Source organism: Sminthopsis crassicaudata, chromosome 4, assembly GCF_048593235.1.
Source record: "Sminthopsis crassicaudata isolate SCR6 chromosome 4, ASM4859323v1, whole genome shotgun sequence".
NCBI classification, from domain to species: domain Eukaryota; kingdom Metazoa; phylum Chordata; class Mammalia; order Dasyuromorphia; family Dasyuridae; genus Sminthopsis; species Sminthopsis crassicaudata.
Genome location: NC_133620.1, coordinates 348,341,863 through 348,362,726, shown reverse-complemented (window position 1 = coordinate 348,362,726; position 20,864 = coordinate 348,341,863). Strand labels below are relative to the sequence as shown.

The window sequence follows — 20,864 nt, the reverse complement described above, 5'->3', positions numbered from 1 at the left end:
AAACTGACTCCATGGTGGAGGCACACCCATTAACCACAAGGCTGCAGAAGTGTGCTTCCATTCATGGCCTGTCTTACTTGGGTGGCTTATTTCAATAGGTGCTTGTGTCGTAGTGAGGAGGGTTATGAAAATAAGGAGCAAGCACCTCTGCATTTCTTAACCTAAGTACAAAGAAGAAAGGGTGAGACATCAGGCAGAGGTCAGAAAAGGCTCCTGACAGAACATAGTCATTTACTTAAGAAGCTAGATTAAGGTTCAAGATAAAAAAATGGTTTCCTTGTTGATAGAGAATTATAATTTATTCGAGGAAGGACATTTGCTAAAGATGTGCTATAGTGGGGAGAGGTTATCCTGAGCCATCCACTTTTGCTCTAGAATTTTCCCTTTGTTACCAGTGTTTGCTAGGCAACTTTCTACTTAACAGTATGGAAGCTGAATGGCACATAGCTGCTAAACAGAGTTGGCAAACTGAAATTTGAATCCCAATCTCAACTCACTAGCCAAGACAAGTCATTTAACTTTCTAAATCTGTTTCCTTAATGGTAAAATGAAGCTAGCATTGTCATTATGCTCTCAGAGAATTTGTAGTTGGTATTCTAAATATCTGTCCTCTAAAACCATGTCCTAATGAGCTAGAGCTAGTGTCCATATCTACAACATATTGGGTGGCAGGAGAGATCTAGCAGTTTCCATGTTTCATTTTTCAATGCTTCCTTACTAATTGCACACTACAGCCACTTGGAACTCAGGTGTTAAGAACAGCAGCTTGTCCAAACTTGGACAAAAGGCCATTTCTATTTGGCAAAGAAAACTAAGGACTCAGATATTGACAGACAGGATCATGAATTGTGTCTACCTTATTTTTCCACTGGCAATTAAAGATTAGTTTACAGAACAGTTGCCCATCTGTGTTTTTTAAAAAAAAAAAAAGTTTCTCACTGGGAACTCTACACTGAGAAAATCATAGATCTGAACACCATTCCTCCAGCCCATATTGGCAAACAATATTTTGTTTTAAACACTTCCAAATTCTAGCAGTAAATAATAAATTAGCCTCTTTTCTACCTCAGCAGAAGGCCCCCATTCTCATGTTTTTCCCCCAGGTAGCAAGGGTTTTTCCCTTTCCTGGCAACTGTTTCTAAGTTTCAAAACTAAATGTGGACACTGACCAAGCATCTTCCCCTAATCAAGAGGAAAAAGATTAGCAACTTGCAAGTCCACCTGAGTTCTGAAGAGTACAGACCGTCAGGACGCAGAGGTCACACTAGTTTGCCTCTTAATTGTTGTTTCTTTAGCATGTGGATGGTCTTGAGCAAAGCACTTTCCCAATCGACTAAGATGCTGTAGTTTTTCCTACCTCTAAAATCCCATGATCTAGAAAGAATGGAAGGATGTGGCAAATCAGCAGCAGCAGTGACCTTGGTTTAATCCAACCTTTATTTGAAATGTTCTGGCTTATGTACAAGAAAGTCTGTGAAGTCTTCTGGTCATGAATTTTGATCTCTCAAGATGCCTGCTCTGCAGACAGACCTCTCCTTTGGTAGGGGAGACCAACATAACCCCTGCATGGAGCTGGTCATTCAGTGAGGCTCCTCTTCACTACCCCAAATCAACACCACTTGTTTCCAGAATGTACATGGACATAAGAACACGGGGTTGGGGAGATAGTATAGTCTCTGGCCACTTAGTCCTCAGCTCTGGCTGCCCTTCCCAAAGCCAACAGCGCCAAAGGAGATGGGACAACAATCATTCCCTCACTTTTTTTTTCTCTTCTCTGCCCAGCTGACCAGACTTTTCACAGCTCACATGAGATCCTAGATACTAGGATTCAATTCCTATATAGCCCTCAGAACAGGAATATGCCCAGAAAAAAATACAAAGCTTAGGGGAAGGATTATCCATTCCCATGACTCTCCTGAAGACAGATCCTGATGGTGCAGTGCTTGCTTGGAGAGCGCTTTTAAAAAATACGTATCTGCTGGCAGATTGTAGGACCTGGCCCACCCCCCTCACCCCACTCACTCCATCTTTACAATCATCTTCTTGACTGCCCTCCTTGAGGTCCCACACTTGCTGTTGATGACGGCATTAAAGTTACAGCCACGGCCACACACCTTGGTGACATATTCTGGGGAAGACAGAAAGGGGGCTGCTCAGATCTAGCTCCTGGTCAGGAGTGGGAGGCAGGCAAGAGTGAACTCCCAGGTAATACCACTGTGATCTGAGTTTATAAGGGAAAGATGTTACTCAGCCTCCCAGATCCTTCTCACTGCCCATATCAAACCAAAATGCCTGGACTAGGCCAAAAGCTGGAACCATAGGAGGCCACAAATCAGGGAGAGCTGACATAGAAATGGAGAATTGTCTCCTCCCTGCTCTCTAAGATCTGGCCCATAAATAGAGAAAAGAATTGGGGGGCGGGGCAAGAAAGGAACACTGGACCTAGGAATGCTTTTTAACCTTCCAACCCTACAAGGTCTCATCCCCTTTTTCGTAACCCTGTATAGACTATCAGGTTGTTCTTAAAAGATTTACATCTTTGTTATCATTCCAGATTTTCCTCATATCTCCCCTCTATCCTTCCTGCAGATGCATCCCTCAGTGTACTGAATACCACCCTTTTAACAACTCATGACTGAACTAGACCTGTACCCACAATGTGTCTCAGCTTTCTCTAATTGTTTTAATAATCACAACTTGGAAAACAGAACTGTATCTATTGCCAAAGGAGAGACGTTGAGTCATTTCAGAAAAAAAAAAAAAATATATATATATATATATAAAATGTTGGGACTCCTTAAAGCAATCTGGGATTTCAGGCCACTATTGTATAGCCCATTCCAGCTAACAGTGCAGACTGCTCCTTCCCTCCTCCAGCCTCACAAAACAACTGCCTTGGTGGGAATCTGCCTCTGGGTACCTTTGATGGCATTGACTACAGCAACAGGCAGCCGGATGGGCTTCTCCATGGTGGTGTTGTTATGTGCAATTCGTTGCCCAGTGGCAGAGGAACGAGCCAGTGTCTCCCGAGAGAAGAAATAATCCAACATACGCCTTGTCATCAACTTGGGTTTGTCTGTTGATACTTGAGACAGGTCATCTAGCTGGTGGTGAGTGATGTAGACCCCTGAGTTGGGGATCAGCTCCAGTTTGGGTCTCCCATTCTCCTAGAGAAGACAAAAAGGCATTATTAGCCTGTCAACACTCCATCCCTCTGGCTTGATGCTTTCATGGGCATCTCTTCAGGACCAGCATCCCCAAGTGTCTGGATCTAGATACTGAATGATTGACTTCTTCAAGGGCTCGAGGTTCATTTCTCAGTCCCTGGGGAACTGAGTCATGCGCAGCACCCACCCACCTCCACAGGTGACGCCCACACAGGGGTTCCATCCGGCAGTGTATCCTGTATATTCTCCTCCCACAGGCAGGTGGCCTCACTCAGCGTAGCAGGGCTGCCCACCCCATCCTCAGAGTTCAGCCATGCTGGGAAGCCACTGGGGAGTCCTGCTCGAAGCCTACAGACTGGTGGGGACCGTGGGGCCTCAGCGGGAGATCCCTTGGGTTCTATAGGTGGTGATGTGGGAAGTGGGGCTGGAAGGCCATTCGCCTGGAGAAGGAAGAGAGAGCAACTCTGAGAAAGAGAAGCCGCAGCTCTTCAGCTTCCTATGGTATCCCTTACAAGAAAGGTTGGCAGCCTCTCCCAAAGATGCTGGCAATGTTTTCACCAGTGCCAGGCCACTGGTCACCTTCTTGCCTGTTACAGGTACCCTCCTGGGAACATGCCCCTGGCTTTCCTGCTTCTAACTGGCCCCTTTGAGCCCCACAACCAAGGGCTGGATTCTTCCCCCTGCCCTTGCCCCCTTCACATCCTCCACCTGTGGGCAACTGAAGTCAGCTAGGGTTTGTGGGGAAGGTGTAAACTATATGCTCCTGGAGAGGAAGCAGCACACAAAATGAGATGCACATTTACATTTAGCTCCATTGTTTTATATGTTTGGGTGTGGACTTTGGGGACCATGGGCATCTGGATGATTTTCAAAAGTGTGTCCTGACACCCACCCACTGCCTGATCTCTGTCCCTCTTCCTTGGGCCCCAGGAGCTACTAGCTCATCAGGGACCCACCTGTAATGCCATGTTGCTCTCCAGTAGCCCCACCAGGCCTTTGAGGAACTGGATGTTCCCTTCGTTGACATCTGAGAAGAGAGAGGCCACACCTATGGGGATGGCTGTGGATGGGGCCGGGAGGACTTACTGGAGTCTAACCTTAACCCCCCCCAGCATGAGGACCTCTTTTCCAAGCCCCTCTTTCTGAGGTTCCTTTTGTTATGGGTCCAGGATGCATGGAAGTATTGGTCCTGCTTCTGGGAGGCCCCTGCTGAGAGGCACCAAGCAGAGGGTTCTAGGGAAGAGGAGGGATGGCAGCCACCTGTCAGTCCAGGATGGCAAAGGGATCATGAGTGACTGAGCACAGGAGAAGGTGGCATGGTGAAGGGCTTCTTGGGGAGGAAGGACAGAATCTGGGAAGTAGTGTCATGAACAAGGGCCTGAGCAAAAGGAAAGAAAGCCCTGGAGTGGAGGAAAAGGCAGAGCTTGTAGGAGAAGGCGAATCTCCAGAAAAGTGGGCTGCTCAAAGAGAGGGAAATGGTAGGCAAAGCTGGCTGGAGCCCACAATCATCTCTGCAGGCCAGCCTGAGGGCCCCCCGTCCAGGTCCCAGGGAGGCCAGCTCCCATTACCCAGGCTGCGGCTCCCAGCGCTGAGGCTGCTGTTGGGAAAGGGCTCTTTGAGCCCCTCGCCACCTCGGGTGCTGGACAACAGATCGTTCTGTTCCTCTAGGCTCCGCAGTTGACCCTTGAGCTGCTGATTCTCCAGTTCCAGCTCACGGATCCTCCTCTCTTGCTGCAGAACTGCTTCTTCCCTGGAGACCAGCAGCCTCCGAAGCTCTGCCATCTGTAACTCCAACTCTTTTACTAGTTCGGCATACAGCCCCGTGACTTTGCCCCCTCTGGCCGCCCAAGGGCAGGCGCCTTCTGTGGGCAGAGGCTCTAGTGGCTCTGTGCTCAACCGGCTCAGGACAGGGGGGTGGCAAAGCTGGGCAGGGGGGTGGCACAGCTGGGCAGGGGTGGGACGGGCGGCCCGCAGGGGCTCCTGCGTCCTTGGGAAGCGGGGAGCGTCCTGGAGGCCCCCAGCTCGAATGTCCAGGCTGTTGGAGCCAGTACTTGGGAAGAAAGGAGCAGCCGACAGATCCGGGACACTTAGCCCCCGTGGGAAGGGAGGGCCAAGGCTGGGCCCGTTGGCGGGCCATGGTCGCTTTCTGTTCTTGGCTTCCTCTTCTGGTGCCAGCAGTGGTGGGGCAGGCATCCCCAGAGTCAGTATCCCCCGGGCCTGCACACTAGAAGCAAAACACAAATCTGAGCCTCGGGTAGCCGTGTCCACGCCCCAGCCCATGGAGAGACGCTTGGGAGGAAGTGGGATGTGGAGGGGAACACCTTCATCGGCTATTCCCATCACCTCATTTCACCCAAGCTAAAATAAGGTGCCAAAGAGGTATGGGTTTTAGTTCCTGAAGCAATTCCCCCAGGATTTCAGGGACCCAAGTATCTGGAAACAGGCAGAATGTGTGGATCTCTTACTCAAGCCCCCAGAAAAAAATTTCTCTCCATACAACTAAACCAGACCCCAGTAAGAAAGCCAAGAAGCCCAGGAGCTGGGATTTCATTCCCCCACCCCCACCCCAGAGCTCAGCACAAGAGTTTGCTAAATACAGATAATGCTTTTAACAAAGTCAATTTTTTAATAACCCTTGTGGGCAAAGCCTATTACAAACTGCAAAGAACCAGAAGAAAGAGGGAGGGGTGGTTCCGGCCTTCTGGGTCCTCTTAATCTTACAAAGGAAAAGCACAGAGTCACTGAGTAGAAGGGGAGGAAAGTGACAGAGGGGGAATAAGAGATCCCAATGCCAAGGACCGGATACTCAGCTCAGTGTTAGCCTTTGTTGGGTCCCATTGTAAGACTTAGAGTCATATTCCTGGACCTTCAGGCTCTGAACTCCCATCACCAAAGCCCAAATAACAGTCAGCTCTGCCACTGTCCTGACCCCACTGACCTTGGAATTGTGAGGGATTGGTGTGGTTTCACATAAAATCATTAACTAAGGTAGACTGAGCCTGCAGTCTAAATTTTAGTTTAGGACAGTCTGATGGGTTTGGGGAAATGAAACTCTTTGTACACACATTACAGTAGAATGCTCCTATCAGCTCAAGCGAGCATCCGCAAACATTGTGAAGCGCCAACCATAGCAAACTTAGGCAAGCACACCTGCAATAAGTCAACTGGATCCAGATGACTAGAATTTAGCAAACCTTTGTAACATATTTACCACCTCCACTTAAGCAAGCAGTGAGCAAGCTGCGAAATTAACCGAATGAGGGGAGGGAGTCGTGAGTTCCTATGGTTTTTGACTATTTAAATCGCTTCTAACTGTAACCATGGGCTTCCTCTGAGCGCTCAGTGAGGACTGCCCGCTTCTCCTAGGTGAGACCCTAATAAAGCTGCTAATCTTCACTTTGAGTGGCATTTTGAGTCAGGGGCCGTGCTCTCCCACACTGTATGAAAGTAACCAGTCTCAATTTCACCTCCTCAATACTCAGGTCTGCAGTCTGGTTCTCCATCACTCTTGGTAACTGTCTTCTGTGTATTTCACCATCATTCACTTGGTAACATTTGTATTTTACCACCATCCTTATAATTCAGCTTGACTAACCTTGCCCCTGGGCCCTAGGCCTCTGAGGGACATTTCTCTCCTCTTCCTGGCTGCCCTCAGAATGTGCTACAGCCAAGGGAGGGCTGGCCAGTGTGGCCGCAAGAACATAAGCGCGTCACCTTGAGGGTGACATCAACATGTTACTTGTAATCCACAACATGGATTTTACAGGTGGAGAAATAGACAGGAGGAAGTGGTACAGTAAGCTCTCACCTTACTACAATGGCAGGGAGGGGTTTTCCGGAGAATCCCGAATAACACATAATCCATCTTTTCAATGGAATAAGCAGTGACCGAAGTTGGTGAACCCTCGTTTACATCCCAGAGCTGACACTGCCTGTGTGACCTTGGACAACACCCCGGGCCTCAGTTTCCCCATCTGCAAAATGAGACTATGTGGTTTCTGAGTCCCTCCCAGCTCAGGGACCCCGGAGGCTAGGAGGAGAATATACTCATACAAGCAGCAGTTGTTGGCAGAGGTTTATCTGGCAGACTGTTCGGTTCTGAAAATGTACATACCCTTGAGCACATAATGAAGCTGGGAGCAATCTGCATAAGATGGACGCTGGAGATTTGACTATTCACCGCCTCAAAGAACCAGCAAGGGATCCCTTACCTGGCGCACTCCAGGGGCACCTGCCTGGGCGGCTCTTGTAACTCCAGTTGCTGTTGTTGCTGAAAACTGGGAGTACACAGAGGGCCCCCACCCAGGGAGCTTTCAGTCAGGTCAAAGGTGGGGTGGGCACCGGCTGGCTCTGCATCGCCGAGCCCGGGGTCCGCAGCCTGGAGGTGGCCTTGCAGAGCCACCCTGTCCCCGGCCCCCTCAGCCATCTGCCGGCACTGAGCGGGGGACCGGCCCCCGGGGCACCTGGAGACAGAAGCGAGGAGACTCAGCCCGAGGGGAGGTCAAGGCAGGAAAGCCTGCGGCACCCGCACGGAGCCCGAGGCGCGGAGCGCCGTCTCAGAACCCGGGAGGGCGAGCCCGAGTGCCTACCTGCCTTATGGAGACCTCCCCGCAGCCCGCACCCAGCCTCAGTCCTCCGTCCTACAACTAACTTCTTCCCCGAGACGCCCTCCCGGCGCCGGCTCTCCCTTCCCCCAGCGCGGCTCACCCCATTACCCTGCCCCTGTCCCAGTTCTCCCCTTCCCAAAGCCCGAGCTGCCCCCTGAGGCTCCCTCTTCCCCTTCCCGTCCATGCGACGCCTAATCATCCCAGCTGCCCTGAGATTGCCTCCCCCCACCACACCACGGCCTATCCCCCCACGTCTCAGGTGCACTCCCCCTCCCCTCCCCAGCTCCGATTCCGGCAGCTCCTGTACCTTTAACAACACCTCCATGTGCGTATTGACGGCAGTGACTACATTTCCTGGTCTCTTTGTTCCCGCCCCCGTCGGCGCTATCCATTGGTGCGGAGGCTCTGTTGTTCACGTTCCGATTGGCCCCGTTCCCGGAGGACTCAGCCAATGAGCTTTCCGTGTTGTCCCCCGCTTCCCCGACCCTGGCCTCCCATTGGATTCTAGAATGGAAGGGGCGGAGTCGGCGGGAGGTTAGACTGAGCGGCTGGGCCCTCCGGGCTTGGGAGGAAGCGAAGAGTCGGAAGCTGAATCAGAACCGGGTACTGGGGTGAGAAAAGGAGGGGGAGAAAAGGAAAGAGAATGAGTAAATAGAGGGGGACGCGGGGCGGGCCGCAGAGTGGCAAATCACGAGGCTTTGTGGTCGCCATGACGACCCGACGGGGGGGTGAGTAGCGTACTGCTGGGCGTCGTGACGTGGTGGAATTGGCAGCGGGCGGTGCTGACGGATTCCCTGCGGACCGGGTGTGCGGTTCGAGCTGTCATGGATCTGGGACACATGAGGAAGAGCTACCTCAAGGACCAAGAGGTGCCGCCTCCGAGGGGTCGGGGGGAAGCGATGTCTGGAGCTCCCGCGGGGGCAGAGGGGGAGCCGGAGGGAAGGAGGGAGGGGGCGGCCGGGGGAGCCCGGGAGCTCAGGGACAGGCCCCGGCTCTGCCCTTCACCTTCGCCCAGGCCTTCGAGGAGGCGCATCTGGTCTCGCTGGACCCCATCCAGCAGTTCTCTAGCTGGTTCGAAGAAGCCGCCCGGTGCCCGGAGGTGTTTGAAGCCAATGCCATGTGCCTGGCCACCTGCACCAGGTCAGCACTGCCCACCCCTGCTTCCTAGTGAGGACCCCGAGGTCTGGTCCCAGCACCGCCGCCTTCCCCACCCTTGCTCCTTCTCCCGGGGGGAGCAGGCCTGGCCTCTGCACCAGGTTGGCACTGCCCCTCCGCACTCACACTTTTTGTTGTTGTTTTTAGTATAAAAGATGATAATGCGAAACTGAAAATCTATTACGTTGGGAAGGCTGTTCCTTCCCAATCGATATGTTACCGAGTAAATTTCCCTTTCCCTTTTTTCCCCTCCCCCCAGATTTGACTGTATATGTAAAACTATTCTGTACATCCATCTGTCAGTTCTTTCTCTGGGTGCAGAAGGCATCTCCTTACGTCCTTTGAAGTTAATTTGGGTACTTATGATAGTCAAAATGATTTTTTTTTTCCCCCTGAGGCTGGGGTTAAGTGACTTGCCCAGGGTCACACAGCTAGGAAGTGTTAAGTGAAAATGACTTAGTTCTTAAAATGTTTTACTGTAAGCAGTGTTGGCTTTGCTCATTTCACTCTTCATCATTTCACACAGATCTCCCTATTTCCCATAGCACAATAGTATTCCATCACAATCTGCCCTTCCCCAATTAACAGACATCCTCCCCCGTTTCCAGTTCTTGCCACCACAATGAAAGTTACAATTTATCGTCACATTAGATTTATATAGATGGCGAACTACTATGGCCACCTGCCTTGAGTCTGTACCTCTTGTCTTAATTGGCATAGTGGTGGTTAGAGCATGGAGTTGGAGAAGGGAAGACCTCAGTTCAAATCTTGCCCCAAACAGATACTATGGGGCTCTGGGCAAGTCTCTTAGCCTCATGTGATGATAATAACCCTCCCTTCACTGGGGTATTATGAGAAGTAAAGGAGATAATATGTATGTGAAGTATTTTGTAAATCTTAAGACTTTAATGGCTATTATTACCTGGTATGGGCCAGAACTTGAAAGGAGGAGCTAAATTCAATTACATTTGATCAATGATGGACAGGATTAGCTACACCCAGAAAAGGAACACTGGGAAATGAGTGTAAACTGTTAGCATTTTTTTTTTGTTTTTTTCTTCCCAGATTATTTTTACCTTCCGAATACAATTCTTCCTTTGCAACAACAACAACAAATTTCGGTTCTGTACATATTGTACCTAGGATAGGATATACTATAAGATATTTAATATGTATGGGAATGCCTACCATCTAGGGGAGGGGGTGGAGGGAAGGAGGGGAAAATTCGGAACAGAAGGAGTACAAGGGATAATGTTGTAAAAAAATGTTATAATTATAAAATTAATGTTTAAAAAATTCTGAATAGTATTTTATTTTTCCAACTACATATAAAGCTAGTTTTCAACATTCAAAAAAAAAAAAAAAAGAAATGAGGAGCTAAATCAGTGGAACTGATAAGAAACTATAGTTATCTAGTTTAGCTTGGATCAGTATGATTGATTTAATCCTACAAGGAGATAGGGATTGAGTGGAATTGAGGAGACAGTGATTAAATCTAGTTTAGCATTGATTTAATGGTTTCCTACTGATATAAGGATTGGTGTCTTCAAGATCCACTAGGAGCCTCAGCCAGGATTCAGTCTTGGAGATTCAGAAGCCAGAGAAGGCAGGCCTCTCAGAACCAAGGAGAGAGAAAGGTCTCCAGAAAGTTGAGCCCCAAGTGAAGGAGATAATAAAGGATTTGGACTTTAACTCCGGCTGCCTTTGGGGTGATTACTGAACTGAAAGGAAGGCTGCCTCCAAAAGCCCCCAAGAAACCTGCTCCCAGAGAACATTACATTTTAGAGGAGAATGTTACAATTGCCTCTTGTAATCTTGTTACTTTAATTTAATTTTATCATTACCTCTTATTTTTATTGGTCACTTTATTTCCCACATTTTTATATCTTTCCCTAAGTAATAAACTTGGGGGCACATACACCTCTTTCACAGCACCATGTGTAGAGTGCTCAATAAATAATTGATAGATTTTGATTCCTGGTTTTTGTCCTTAAATGAGCCACATTTTTAAGGGTCAAGATAATATGGAGTTAAGGCACAGTCAATGCTGCCTCAAGTTAATCAAATCCCTTTTCTTTAATTTCCTTTACAGGAGGGAATTGAGGGAATGACGATGGGGTACTGACCATTCTTTCTATTTCTATGTGTCTTAGGGATGGAAAGCCTTCTGCCCGAATGCTGCTGCTAAAGGGCTTTGACCAGGATGGTTTCCGTTTCTTCACTAACTTTGAAAGCCGAAAAGGAAAAGAGCTGGTGAGGGTTTCTAGTAAAGAAAAAACCAAAAGCTCTCCCTCTATTCATGCCAACATGACAGGCATTTCACATCTCCCTTCTTGTGTCCTTCCATAAAAATAAGGAAAGAGGATCTGAAACTCTGGTACGTTCTTCCTCCCCTTTTCCCCCCTTACATTCTCCTCACTTAGCTTCTCCACTCTTCAGATATAGAAGGCTAGGTTCCCAGGACAGAGTAGAAAGAAGCGACTCTTTTGGGCCCTTGTGGCCAGCAAATGAGAAGTGTGGGAGAAAGTACAACAACTGCTCTTCCCAGAAAGCCTCATTCTCATCTTTCTTCTCCACTCTTGCTCTATAAAGCTAAGTTACATTTCCCCCTCATGGGGAGGAGGCTTTTATTTTTCACCCTGTCCTTATGCCTTTTTCTGTTTTCTCCAGGATTCTAACCCTTTTGCCTCCCTCGTCTTCTACTGGGCGCCTCTCAATAGACAGGTAAGCGTGTTTGGGATAGGGTCAGAAAGGTCTAAGTAAGCAAAGATGGTAAAAATGTTGGGTACACTGGAGAGAGGTTTCCCAGGAAATCTCTCTTTGTCCTAAGTATCCATCCTCCAATATAGAAAAACAGAGGACCTGGCTCCTGGGTCAGACTAGATTGTGTTTTGAGGTGGATGGGGAAAATAAAGGTGACTGGGTCATCTACTAGAAGAATTCCATCTCCACCCTACCCCCTCACCTGTGGCTGTCTGAGCAGGTACGTGTTGAAGGACAGGTACAGAGGCTGCCGGAAGAGGAGGCTGAGCTATATTTCCATTCCCGCCCTAAAAGCAGTCAAATCGGGGCAGTCGTCAGTCACCAGAGCTCTGTTATCCCAGATCGGGAGGTGAGTGACATGGGGAAAGAGGACACAGAGAGAAAGGAGCACCTATCCACTCTCTTTGTGGTCTTTATTCTTCCAGAGTTTCTCATATATACTTAATCAGGCAGAGGGAACCATCATTTTCAGATCCCTGGACTGGGATTTTCCCCAGGGATTCTGGTACCCATTATATTTCCCTTCCTCTTGAACAGTATCTAAGGAAGAAGAATGAAGAGTTAAAGGGGATATACCAGGATCAGGATGTACCCAAGCCTAAATATTGGTGAGTGACACAGCTTCTGTTGGATCATAGATGGAAAGAACCTCAGAAACCATCTAGTTTATTTTATTTAACCCCAGACAAGTGAAGTCACACAGTTAAGTTGCATAAGATTTAAATCTGGCCTTCCACACCAAATCTAGCATTTTGTTTTGAAAATGGGAAGTTATCCCATTTGATTCTGACCTGCAAGGTGACAGAGCCTCAGCCCCTCAGGGACCAGCCGCAGACATTATCTTGGGCCTGAGATGAAGTTCAGCCCAACCACTTCTCTCAGTGGCTTTGAACCAAGTCTATAGAAGGAAGCTTCACAACTATGAAACCTCTCCCTCTCCCTTTAGGGGTGGCTATATCCTATATCCAGAAGTAGTAGAGTTCTGGCAGGGTCAAACCAACCGACTGCACGATCGGATTGTCTTCCGAAGGCTGCAACCTGGAGAGCCTGCATCAGGGCCCATGACCCACCGTGGTGCGAATGACTGGTTATATGAGAGACTTTCACCATGACTGGGGGACTGATTGGTGATTGGACCGTCTCAGCTCATGATGGCACCTGGCACAGAGTGGTGAGAAAAAAGAGGGACTTCCCATTAGACTCTAAGCCTAGCCCACTCAACCCTACATCTATCCCTGGTTTGTAAATGGGTAATGAAAAGAGCACCCCAAAATACAAAATTGGATAACTCAAAAATAAGTTCTATTTAGGTTTAAGTATTTTCAAAACTAAGAGATACATAACATGCTTATTTTTTTGGCAACAAAGTTGCTTTCCCAATAACTAATTTCAAGTATTTGAATGATTGTCATTCACAATAAAGAGATATTACATTGACTCAATGTATCACTAAAAGATAGACATAGAATCAGTCGATGACAGTCATAGGATGGTTAGTGATCTTCTGTAAGAATCTTCTAGTTGAAATTCAAAGTGGAATAAAGTCAAACTAGATGAGCTCCAGAGACCACTTTTTTCCCATTCTACTGACTTAAACCAGTAGTAATTATAGAATTGCACAATGATGAGCTCAGTCCAGCCAGATCCTGGTGGGAGTGTGCCTAATGGGCGGGGAGGAATTTGGCTTGGGGTTAAACATTCACTGTGACTCAGCTGTGTGTGAGAAAGTTGATTGCTGCTTGAACTATTGTTGTGGCCCTGTTTTGTGAATATGTGGATAGGTTCCTGGATAGCCCAGCCTGCCTTGGTCTGTCTCCCCACCTTGATTATAAGTTCTAGAGCTGGAGTCAGCAAACTTCAGCCAGATCCACAGGAACCTGTTTCAAGAAGATCCCCTGGAGCTAAGGATAGTTTGAAGGCTTACTGTATTTTTAACATGTTTAAAAAAAAAAAAAAAAAAAACCACCATTCTTAACTCCTGGGTCTTGGAGTCAGATTGGTCCCTCTGCAGAAGGGACCGTGCTCAGAGGCCCCTGGGTTCTGGGCAGGTTGGAGCTCTGAGTTTGGGGTTGTGGCGGATGTGCCCATCGTGTGTCTGGGAGATGCCGGAGGAGCTGGGTGGGGGTGTCTGGGTGTGTGAGACGGTCTGATGGTCAGGGACTTGTAATCCCTTCTCCCCGGCCGGCCCCCGTACCACTCTGTACTCTGCTCATCCTGTTACCTCTCACACCGCTCCTGTAATAAAGTCTTCAGCTGTGATGGTCAGTGTTCACCTTGTTCTGGCTGGTAGTGGGTGGGGATACAGTGAGTCTTTGTCCTTCCTGCTGGAGCTGAGGAGGGTCCAGGCTAAAGGTGCCTCCCCCTGTCCAGCAGGGGGCGCCAGCTACCCAGGATTGGTCTCTAGCTGGTAGATTCCAGTTGTGGCTGATCCCCCTCCTGTGGGCTTGGGTCCTGTCCCAGCGAAACTGCTGGCCAGATAAGCCCTGGCCTCTCCCAGTTCCAGCACATATTTGTACTCTCAGCCCCTCCTTCTGCCCTCCCTCCCCGTTTCTTTGTCTCTTTCTCCCCAACATTGTGCCTTGCATTTGGCCTTCCAGACGTGGCCCTGTCCCCAGGGGTTGGCAGGTGGCATCCAGCAGAGGCCAGGATGGCTGAAAAGTAACAGGATCCATGAGCGCCCCCCACAAATGATGCCTTCCTTCCTGGACCCAATGACTCTCCAGGAAAGAGGATATACAAAAACGTGTGTCAGGAGTGGGAGTCAGTGGTGGAGCCGGGATACTCCCAGGATCCTTACTTTCCTGTCCCCCCAGCACCTGGACTCCAGGTTGGGGAGCCAGGAAAAGATAGATCTGGCTTCTCTTCTCTGAAGGCATCTCCTCTGCTTTCTAACCTGTTTTTTTCCCCCAGAGGAAACAAAACAAAGCTTCAGTCACCTGCTCCTATTCAGTCAGGAGATGACTCACCTGCAAGAAGTCCACTCTCCCTTCCCCCAAAAAAGCCAGCAACACTGACCTCTATAGTTAAATGACTAATGCATGGCTTTTTTCTTCCTCTATTAAATTTGCTCCCCGAAAAAATGGGGGGTTCCCTTTTAAGAATAAAGGGAGAAGGATGGTTTCAGGTGTGAATTTATATGAAATGTTTAGCAATCCTGGAAGAAAGCCTCATGAGTGACAGTTATTATAGAACCCCAAGGTGTACAAAGGATGGGGATGTCTAACCCCTCCTTCCACCTCCATCACCCTCCAAGTTCCCCACTGCCAGGGTGAGGCACCATGACAAAGGTCTCCTTGTACCACAGGGCCCAGTTTGTTTTGATAACAAATTCCCTGGGAAACAGCTGAGCAGCTATTCCCTAGGGCGAGGTAGCCCTGCAGACAGTGAGGTTGGAGTGGAAGCAGCAGAGTAGCATTGTTTGTGGTCACCCTCTCTGTTGTTCCCTCTTGGGGCTCCAGGGTTTATGGCTCACGCTTTCTTATTCCTGGCTCCTTTCCATCTGCTGGGCAAAACCTGGGCTGATACCTCGTGGGAGAAATTGGAACGCGTCCCTGGGCAAGGTCTTTGAATATGAATCTTTGTTAAAAGTTATGAGTAGTAGCCACTGGTGGTATTGGAAATGAGAAGTGAGATTTATTATAGAAGGGACCTTATCTCCCAAGATCTAGCTATCCTTTTCCAGACCTAGTTACACCCTCAGGTTTGTTGTGACCAGTAGACGTGGATGACTGGCCACTTTAGCTTCCATTATGGGAGCCCATCTCCTGTGCCCCAGAGGATGTGGATAAAGGGAAAGGGGAGCTGGTCACCAAATTGGGAGACATTAGAATTAGGCCCCTCACAGCCTGATGCTAATTAGGAGGTAGTTTTAGAACATATGGGAAAAGCTACATGTTACAAAGCAGAAAATCTCCAAATCCTGTACACATTCAATCACCCACATGATCCACGTTCATGGGACTTTAAAAAAAAAAAAATGCTTTAGTGAAGTGCCCATAATAAACTGTGATGGGTAAGTGAGAGGTGCTGGACTGGCAGGTGTTCTTCACCGGTCAGAACACTAGGACTGGAGGTTTGGGCTTATTGCAACCCCCACATGTAGGGACACTGCCAGCCTCACAGCCAGAGCACCACATATGGTAAGATGTGATACAAATTGAGCTTTCTGAGCTCTTCCAAACCAGTTTTCACCTTCCTTTTCATTCAAAGTTGATAAATAGTGCCCCTAATTCTAAATCTAGGCCAAGCATCTAGAAGAGACTGTACCTCTGCCTAACCTCCATCCTGGCTCCAGTGATAGCAGTGACCATCATCATGAGAACCCTCCACTTTCAAGTCACGTTTATTAGCAAAAAGAAACTTATGACCAAACTTAGGAAAAAAATTAAAAGCCCAGGGTGTCATCCAGGAGCTCTTGTCTTAACTACATATCCTGGCAGGGAGAGTAGATAGGTTCCCCTGAGCAGGAAGCCAAGCAGCTCCCCCATTGTCCCTGTCTACCTTGACGCACTTACAAGGGAATGTCCCTAGCAGGAACTGATTTGTACTAATCTATCCCTTTGGAGTCTTACATGAAGTTTGAGAGATCTTCTTCTAGCCATATCTTTTAAGCAAAGTTCCAGGAAATGCACACAGAGGTGAGGTAAGGTCTCAAGTCTCCCTATTCCCCTGACTCCATCTAATTTCTAGAAAAGGTTCCCACCGGGAAAAAGCTGTGGATGAAAGTGGAGGACAGAGCAGCAATTCAAAGTTGATCCTGATTCTTGTTCCTGGGGAACAGAAGGGACACTCCACTTTCACCCATTCCTTCTTCTCAGCAGGCACCGCTTAGAGCTGCAAATGAGCATGGACCTTCCCAGGGTCATGATTTCTCTTTCCTGAGAGATGATCCTTGAACTGAGAAGGACCCTACATGTGGGGGTTGCAACAAGCCCAAACCTCCAGGGCCAGCCTTCCCCTAGTAAAGTCGTACATCTATAAGTAAGAGATGTTTTCTTGCCCGTAGGTGTGGAGGCCAACAGAGGATGCTCTGCAAAGTTTGGGCTGTAGGCAGAGGCTGGAATGTCTATTTTCCTTTTCAGAATTCAGCCCGATGGTAGGAAAGGAGGAGGTACTTAGCATCCCCCTTCTCATCCTTCACTGTCCTTTTCCATCTCCATCCTCAAAGAGTTTAGGATTTTCTGCCAGACTGGCTCGGACCTTTTTCTTCTCCTTAAAGCGTCCAGAATTGGAGACCTTGACATGTTTGCCCTTGGTGTTCTTGTCCACAATTTTCTCTAGACGGGCATTAAAGTCACTGTTGGCACTCCCGCCCTCGGGCCGGGTGGGCTCAGTAGCTCCATCTAGATGGGCATAAGTGTCTGGACTTTCATACAACACCTTAGGAGTTGACTTTTTTTTGCGCAAAAAGGTCAACTTCCACCAGCCAACATCTGCCATGATTCCTTGGAGCAGAATGTTCAGAGGACACCTCCTGGAGCCAGTATAAGGGAAAAATATGTCATCAGTCAAGATACAAGATTGAGTGGCAGAATCCAAGTCTTCTCTCTCTTCCCCTTTGCCCCACTAGCTATTCTCAGAATCTCAGTCTGTTTTAGCATGGGTCTAACAAATGTGCCAACCTGAGTAGTTGGGATACAGAGAAGTAAGGGTTTGATAATGCTAAACGAAATTTCCAGCATGCTTTTACTGTATTTCAGGCTCACAATATTGCCATGGTGATTTCAATGGGCAGAATGTTTTGAGGACCTGACATGTTGGCCAGATGAAAGAACTGGCCCAAGCAAGCAAAAAGGTACAGAAGGGAAGCAGATAGAAAAGGTAGCTGGAGCTAAGAAATACAAAGAAAAACAATTCATAAAATAGCTTGAAAGGAAATTACAAGCATTTAGTCTTAGGGCTCATCCCTTTTTTTTTTTTTTTTTAAACAGACTCTTTGTACATAGTCTAGTGAAGCTTGTGGATGCCATCTCAAGATGTTTTTAAATGCACAAAATACTAAGGATTATGAAGGAAACCAGTAATATTATTAAGATACTTAAAAACAAGTTCATGATCCTCAGGTTAAGAATATGTGATAGAAGGATAGCTAGAAGGCATAGTGGATAGAGCATCAGCCCTGGAGTCAGGAGGAGTTCAAATCCTACTTCAGACACTTCACATTAGCTGTGTGAACCTGGGCAAGTCACTTACAATTGCCAAAAACAAACAAACAAACAAACATAAAAATAAAAATCTATTGGAGTTCAGTTGTCTCTGAGAGCTGGAGAAATAAGCTGTCCATGGCAGGGTTGGGTGTAGAGTGTCAGTCTCCTTTCCAGGGTTCTTTCCAACACATTAATATAGTAACTGCTGGAGATGGGTACACAGGCTCAGTGCCACCAGGGGTCAGAGAATCTGGTGCCACGTGGACAAATGCTATAGCCTATATCATGGATTGTTTTCTGTATAAATTTATTTTCCCTTAACTTCTGTATGAGGGACACAGCTCTTCTGCTACTATGTAAGCAAGACACAAGGATCAATAGAGGCAAGAAGCTTTTTGCCCAAGTCTGTGGGACTAGTGGGGGTCTTCAACCATGCCCTGCCCACTACAGTCTTTTCTTTCTCTTCTCTCTACTTTAGGCTTTAGGCCTTTCAGTAATGACCCCCACAGCAGGGGAGCCAGCATCTGGTCCCAATAATGACTCCCAAAGCCAAGATTTCTGAGCCCTAAGCCAGGAGTCAGGTGGCCCTGCTTTTAGCCCCATTCTACAACTGATTCTCTCTGACTTTGGGTGAAGCATATCCCATCATAGTGCCTCAGCTTCTTCCTCTGTCAGATAAGGACTCCAACCCCTAAAAAAACTGCAGTGTTGGTGTTAGACTGAAGGCTGAATGAAGGAGTGTCATTTGAGGGTTTGAATTGACTACACAATAAAATCAAATCCTATTGATGGAAATGTTCAGCATTAAGAACAGAATTGTTGGGGAGAGGGGTGGGAAGGGGAAGAGCATAGTCTGGTTTTTTCCATTTAATTTTAATAAAGCATTAGATAAACTGTTGGGGAAGGTTTTTACATATAGTCAAATATATATATTTTTTAAGTATCAAGGCTTTTTCATAAGAGAATATTACATAAGGCAAGGTGATGTAATAGAGAAAGTGCTAGGTTTATGGACAGAAAAGACTTGAGTTCTAGTGATGTGACCTTGTGTTAATTTTTCTGAGCCAAAGTGCCCTAAAAATTTGTTATATCTGAAAGTGCTATGAAAAATAAATATGGGTAATGATAATTAATAGATTTTTCAAAAAGACTTTGGAGAGGTTTGGAAAATTTGGGATCTTTAAGGAAGGATTGGCTAGGATAAAGTTATCCTGGACAGAGAAGATGATGAAAGGCTGGAGTGAGAGGCAGAGAAAAGTGAGATGGGAAAGGGAAAAAGGAGACGAAATAAATTGAGAAGCAGCCAAGGCAGGAATAGGTAAAGATGAAAGAGAGATTGCACAGCATAAAGCTCAAAGATCCAAAGGGAGAAATTAGGAGTCTGATTTTAAAAAAAAACCAAAAAAAAAAAAAAAACCCTACCAGGGAAAAGCTGATTGAAGAAAGCTCATTCTTCTCCCCTTAAGACCAGGAGGCCCAAGTGTGGGTTAGGGAATCAGCTGACCTTTGTATGTGAACTGAAGCCCCCAGCCAGCCATGATGCCCACTCTCTTTCCCTTCTGCCTGTTTTTGCAGGATGGCCATTCCCCATTCTGTCTTTTCCTCTACATCTGTATAACTATAGCCAACCCTGTATAGTAGGAGGTAATTTGAGATGGTCTCAAGTAGTTTGGAGGGGAGGAAAGGGAAAGAAATAAAGGGGGCCTCTATCTTCCTTGGGAGTGGCTAGATTAATGCTTTCAAGGATAAGTGCCCACCTAAGACGGAGGGTAAGCCAAGGGGACAATCTAGAAGGTTTACTTTGGCAAATTGCCCCCAAATGTGGGCATAGCACAGCCTTCTACAGGACTAGGTGTTCCAGAACAACTCCTAGAAGGAACCTGAAAGGCAGGAAGGACAAAGCAACTGTGATCCATGGGCAATACACTGAACACCTTTTCTTCCCCAGCCATTGTGGGACCAGGATCAAATTCTAGTCTTTATTGTCACAGAACCCAGACTAACTGCATTGACTTTTTCCATTAAATAACCCCTACATCCATTCCTTTAGGAGAGAGCAGTATCTTCCTGCTATTATGAAAACAGTACTTTGTGACCAGTGTATAGCTCATACTTATGCAGTTCCCATCCCTGACAAGAAAAAGAATTCTCTTTATAGAAGTCTACAGAAGGGAAACAATCATCCCAGATACTTCCCTGGGGCTCATCAGCAAGGCACTCAGTTTAAATGCTCCCTGTCTTATGGCATCACTCATCGTGCCTCCTGGAGATGCCCCCTGATGTGCTGCTCCATCTGTCTTGGGAGACACATCTGAGCACCACAATAGAAGTGAATGGAAAAAATCTACATTTACAAAATCCATAAAATTAGGAAGTGACCCTGTGTATGACAAGAGCAATTCAGAAGATTCCTTTAAATCGTAAACTTTAGTGGGGTTAGATGGGATTCCACATATGTCCTCCAATGCCTCATTCTGCCATGGAGGTGACCCCAAGTTCCTGAAGGCTATGCGAGTTCATAAACTCTGACCACCATACTAGATCCAGCTAAGCTTATCTGCAGATAAGTTGATCAACTGTTTGACCACAATATCACCAGAAAATCGTCTACTACAGCAGAGGGGATTTGTCATGTGCTTTTCATGGAGGGAGCACTCAGTGACAGAAGCATATTTCCTTACAGCATTGCAGTGAGCCATGTAAGGGCAGTTTGATTGAGATTCTGTTTACAAAAATCTGATAGTTCTATAGACCACCCCTTCATATATACTCACATCTAATACACTTATGCAACAGAGGATTGAAGTAAACATAGTCTTAGGACCCAAATGACCCCTGTCTGTAGGTCTAAAATTATAAAATATTATAAAATATTTTATTATATTAATTACAAAAATAATAATGCAACACTCAGAGGCCTTCCCTGAAATGTGCAAAGCAAAGTAAAAGACTTGGCCCCTGCTCTGAGGCCCTGGAATCCACCTCATAGATAAAAAAATTATCCCTAGGAAGACTACCATTTGCAA

The 20,864-nt window shown here is 47.2% G+C and overlaps 3 protein-coding genes across 14 annotated transcripts in view; 1 reads left to right on the top strand and 2 right to left on the bottom strand.

Moving 5' to 3' along the window:
* Window positions 1-1,419: 1,419 nt before the first annotated feature.
* On the bottom strand, window positions 1,420-8,167 carry LOC141539057 (uncharacterized). 8 transcript variants are annotated; one of them, XM_074261288.1, is made up of 8 exons: window positions 8,082-8,101; window positions 7,282-7,630; window positions 6,976-7,141; window positions 4,736-5,391; window positions 4,124-4,194; window positions 3,359-3,607; window positions 2,921-3,167; window positions 1,420-2,128 (listed from the first exon to the last, which is right to left on the bottom strand). In XM_074261288.1, exons 3-8 carry the CDS (start codon window positions 7,023-7,025, stop codon window positions 2,019-2,021), a joined length of 1,383 nt encoding a protein of 460 aa, XP_074117389.1. In that variant the 5' UTR covers window positions 7,026-7,141; window positions 7,282-7,630; window positions 8,082-8,101; the 3' UTR covers window positions 1,420-2,018. The 8 variants fall into 8 exon arrangements, with proteins under 8 accessions (XP_074117389.1, XP_074117385.1, XP_074117392.1 ...); XM_074261284.1 differs by lacking the exon at window positions 6,976-7,141 and having other exon boundaries at window positions 7,379-7,630; window positions 8,082-8,166; XM_074261291.1 differs by lacking the exon at window positions 6,976-7,141.
* A 128-nt stretch (window positions 8,168-8,295) lies between these two features.
* PNPO (pyridoxamine 5'-phosphate oxidase) lies at window positions 8,296-13,950 on the top strand. Of its 2 annotated transcripts, none has more exons than XM_074261300.1 (7): window positions 8,296-8,643; window positions 8,790-8,914; window positions 11,083-11,182; window positions 11,600-11,653; window positions 11,913-12,041; window positions 12,230-12,300; window positions 12,639-13,950. In XM_074261300.1, exons 1-7 carry the CDS (start codon window positions 8,599-8,601, stop codon window positions 12,802-12,804), a joined length of 690 nt encoding a protein of 229 aa, XP_074117401.1. In that variant the 5' UTR covers window positions 8,296-8,598; the 3' UTR covers window positions 12,805-13,950. The 2 variants fall into 2 exon arrangements, with proteins under 2 accessions (XP_074117401.1, XP_074117402.1); XM_074261301.1 differs by having other exon boundaries at window positions 8,381-8,643; window positions 12,723-13,950.
* Window positions 13,951-16,011: 2,061 nt separating this feature from the next.
* PRR15L (proline rich 15 like) overlaps window positions 16,012-20,864 on the bottom strand; it is a 23,163-nt gene continuing 18,310 nt past the window's right edge. For 2 of the 4 annotated variants that reach the window (XM_074261304.1, XM_074261302.1), the window contains one exon: window positions 16,012-17,165. In XM_074261304.1, coding sequence (XP_074117405.1) covers window positions 16,829-17,165 — 337 coding nt within the window. In that variant the 3' untranslated portion in view covers window positions 16,012-16,828. The other 2 variants (XM_074261305.1, XM_074261303.1) reach the window with 2 other exon arrangements.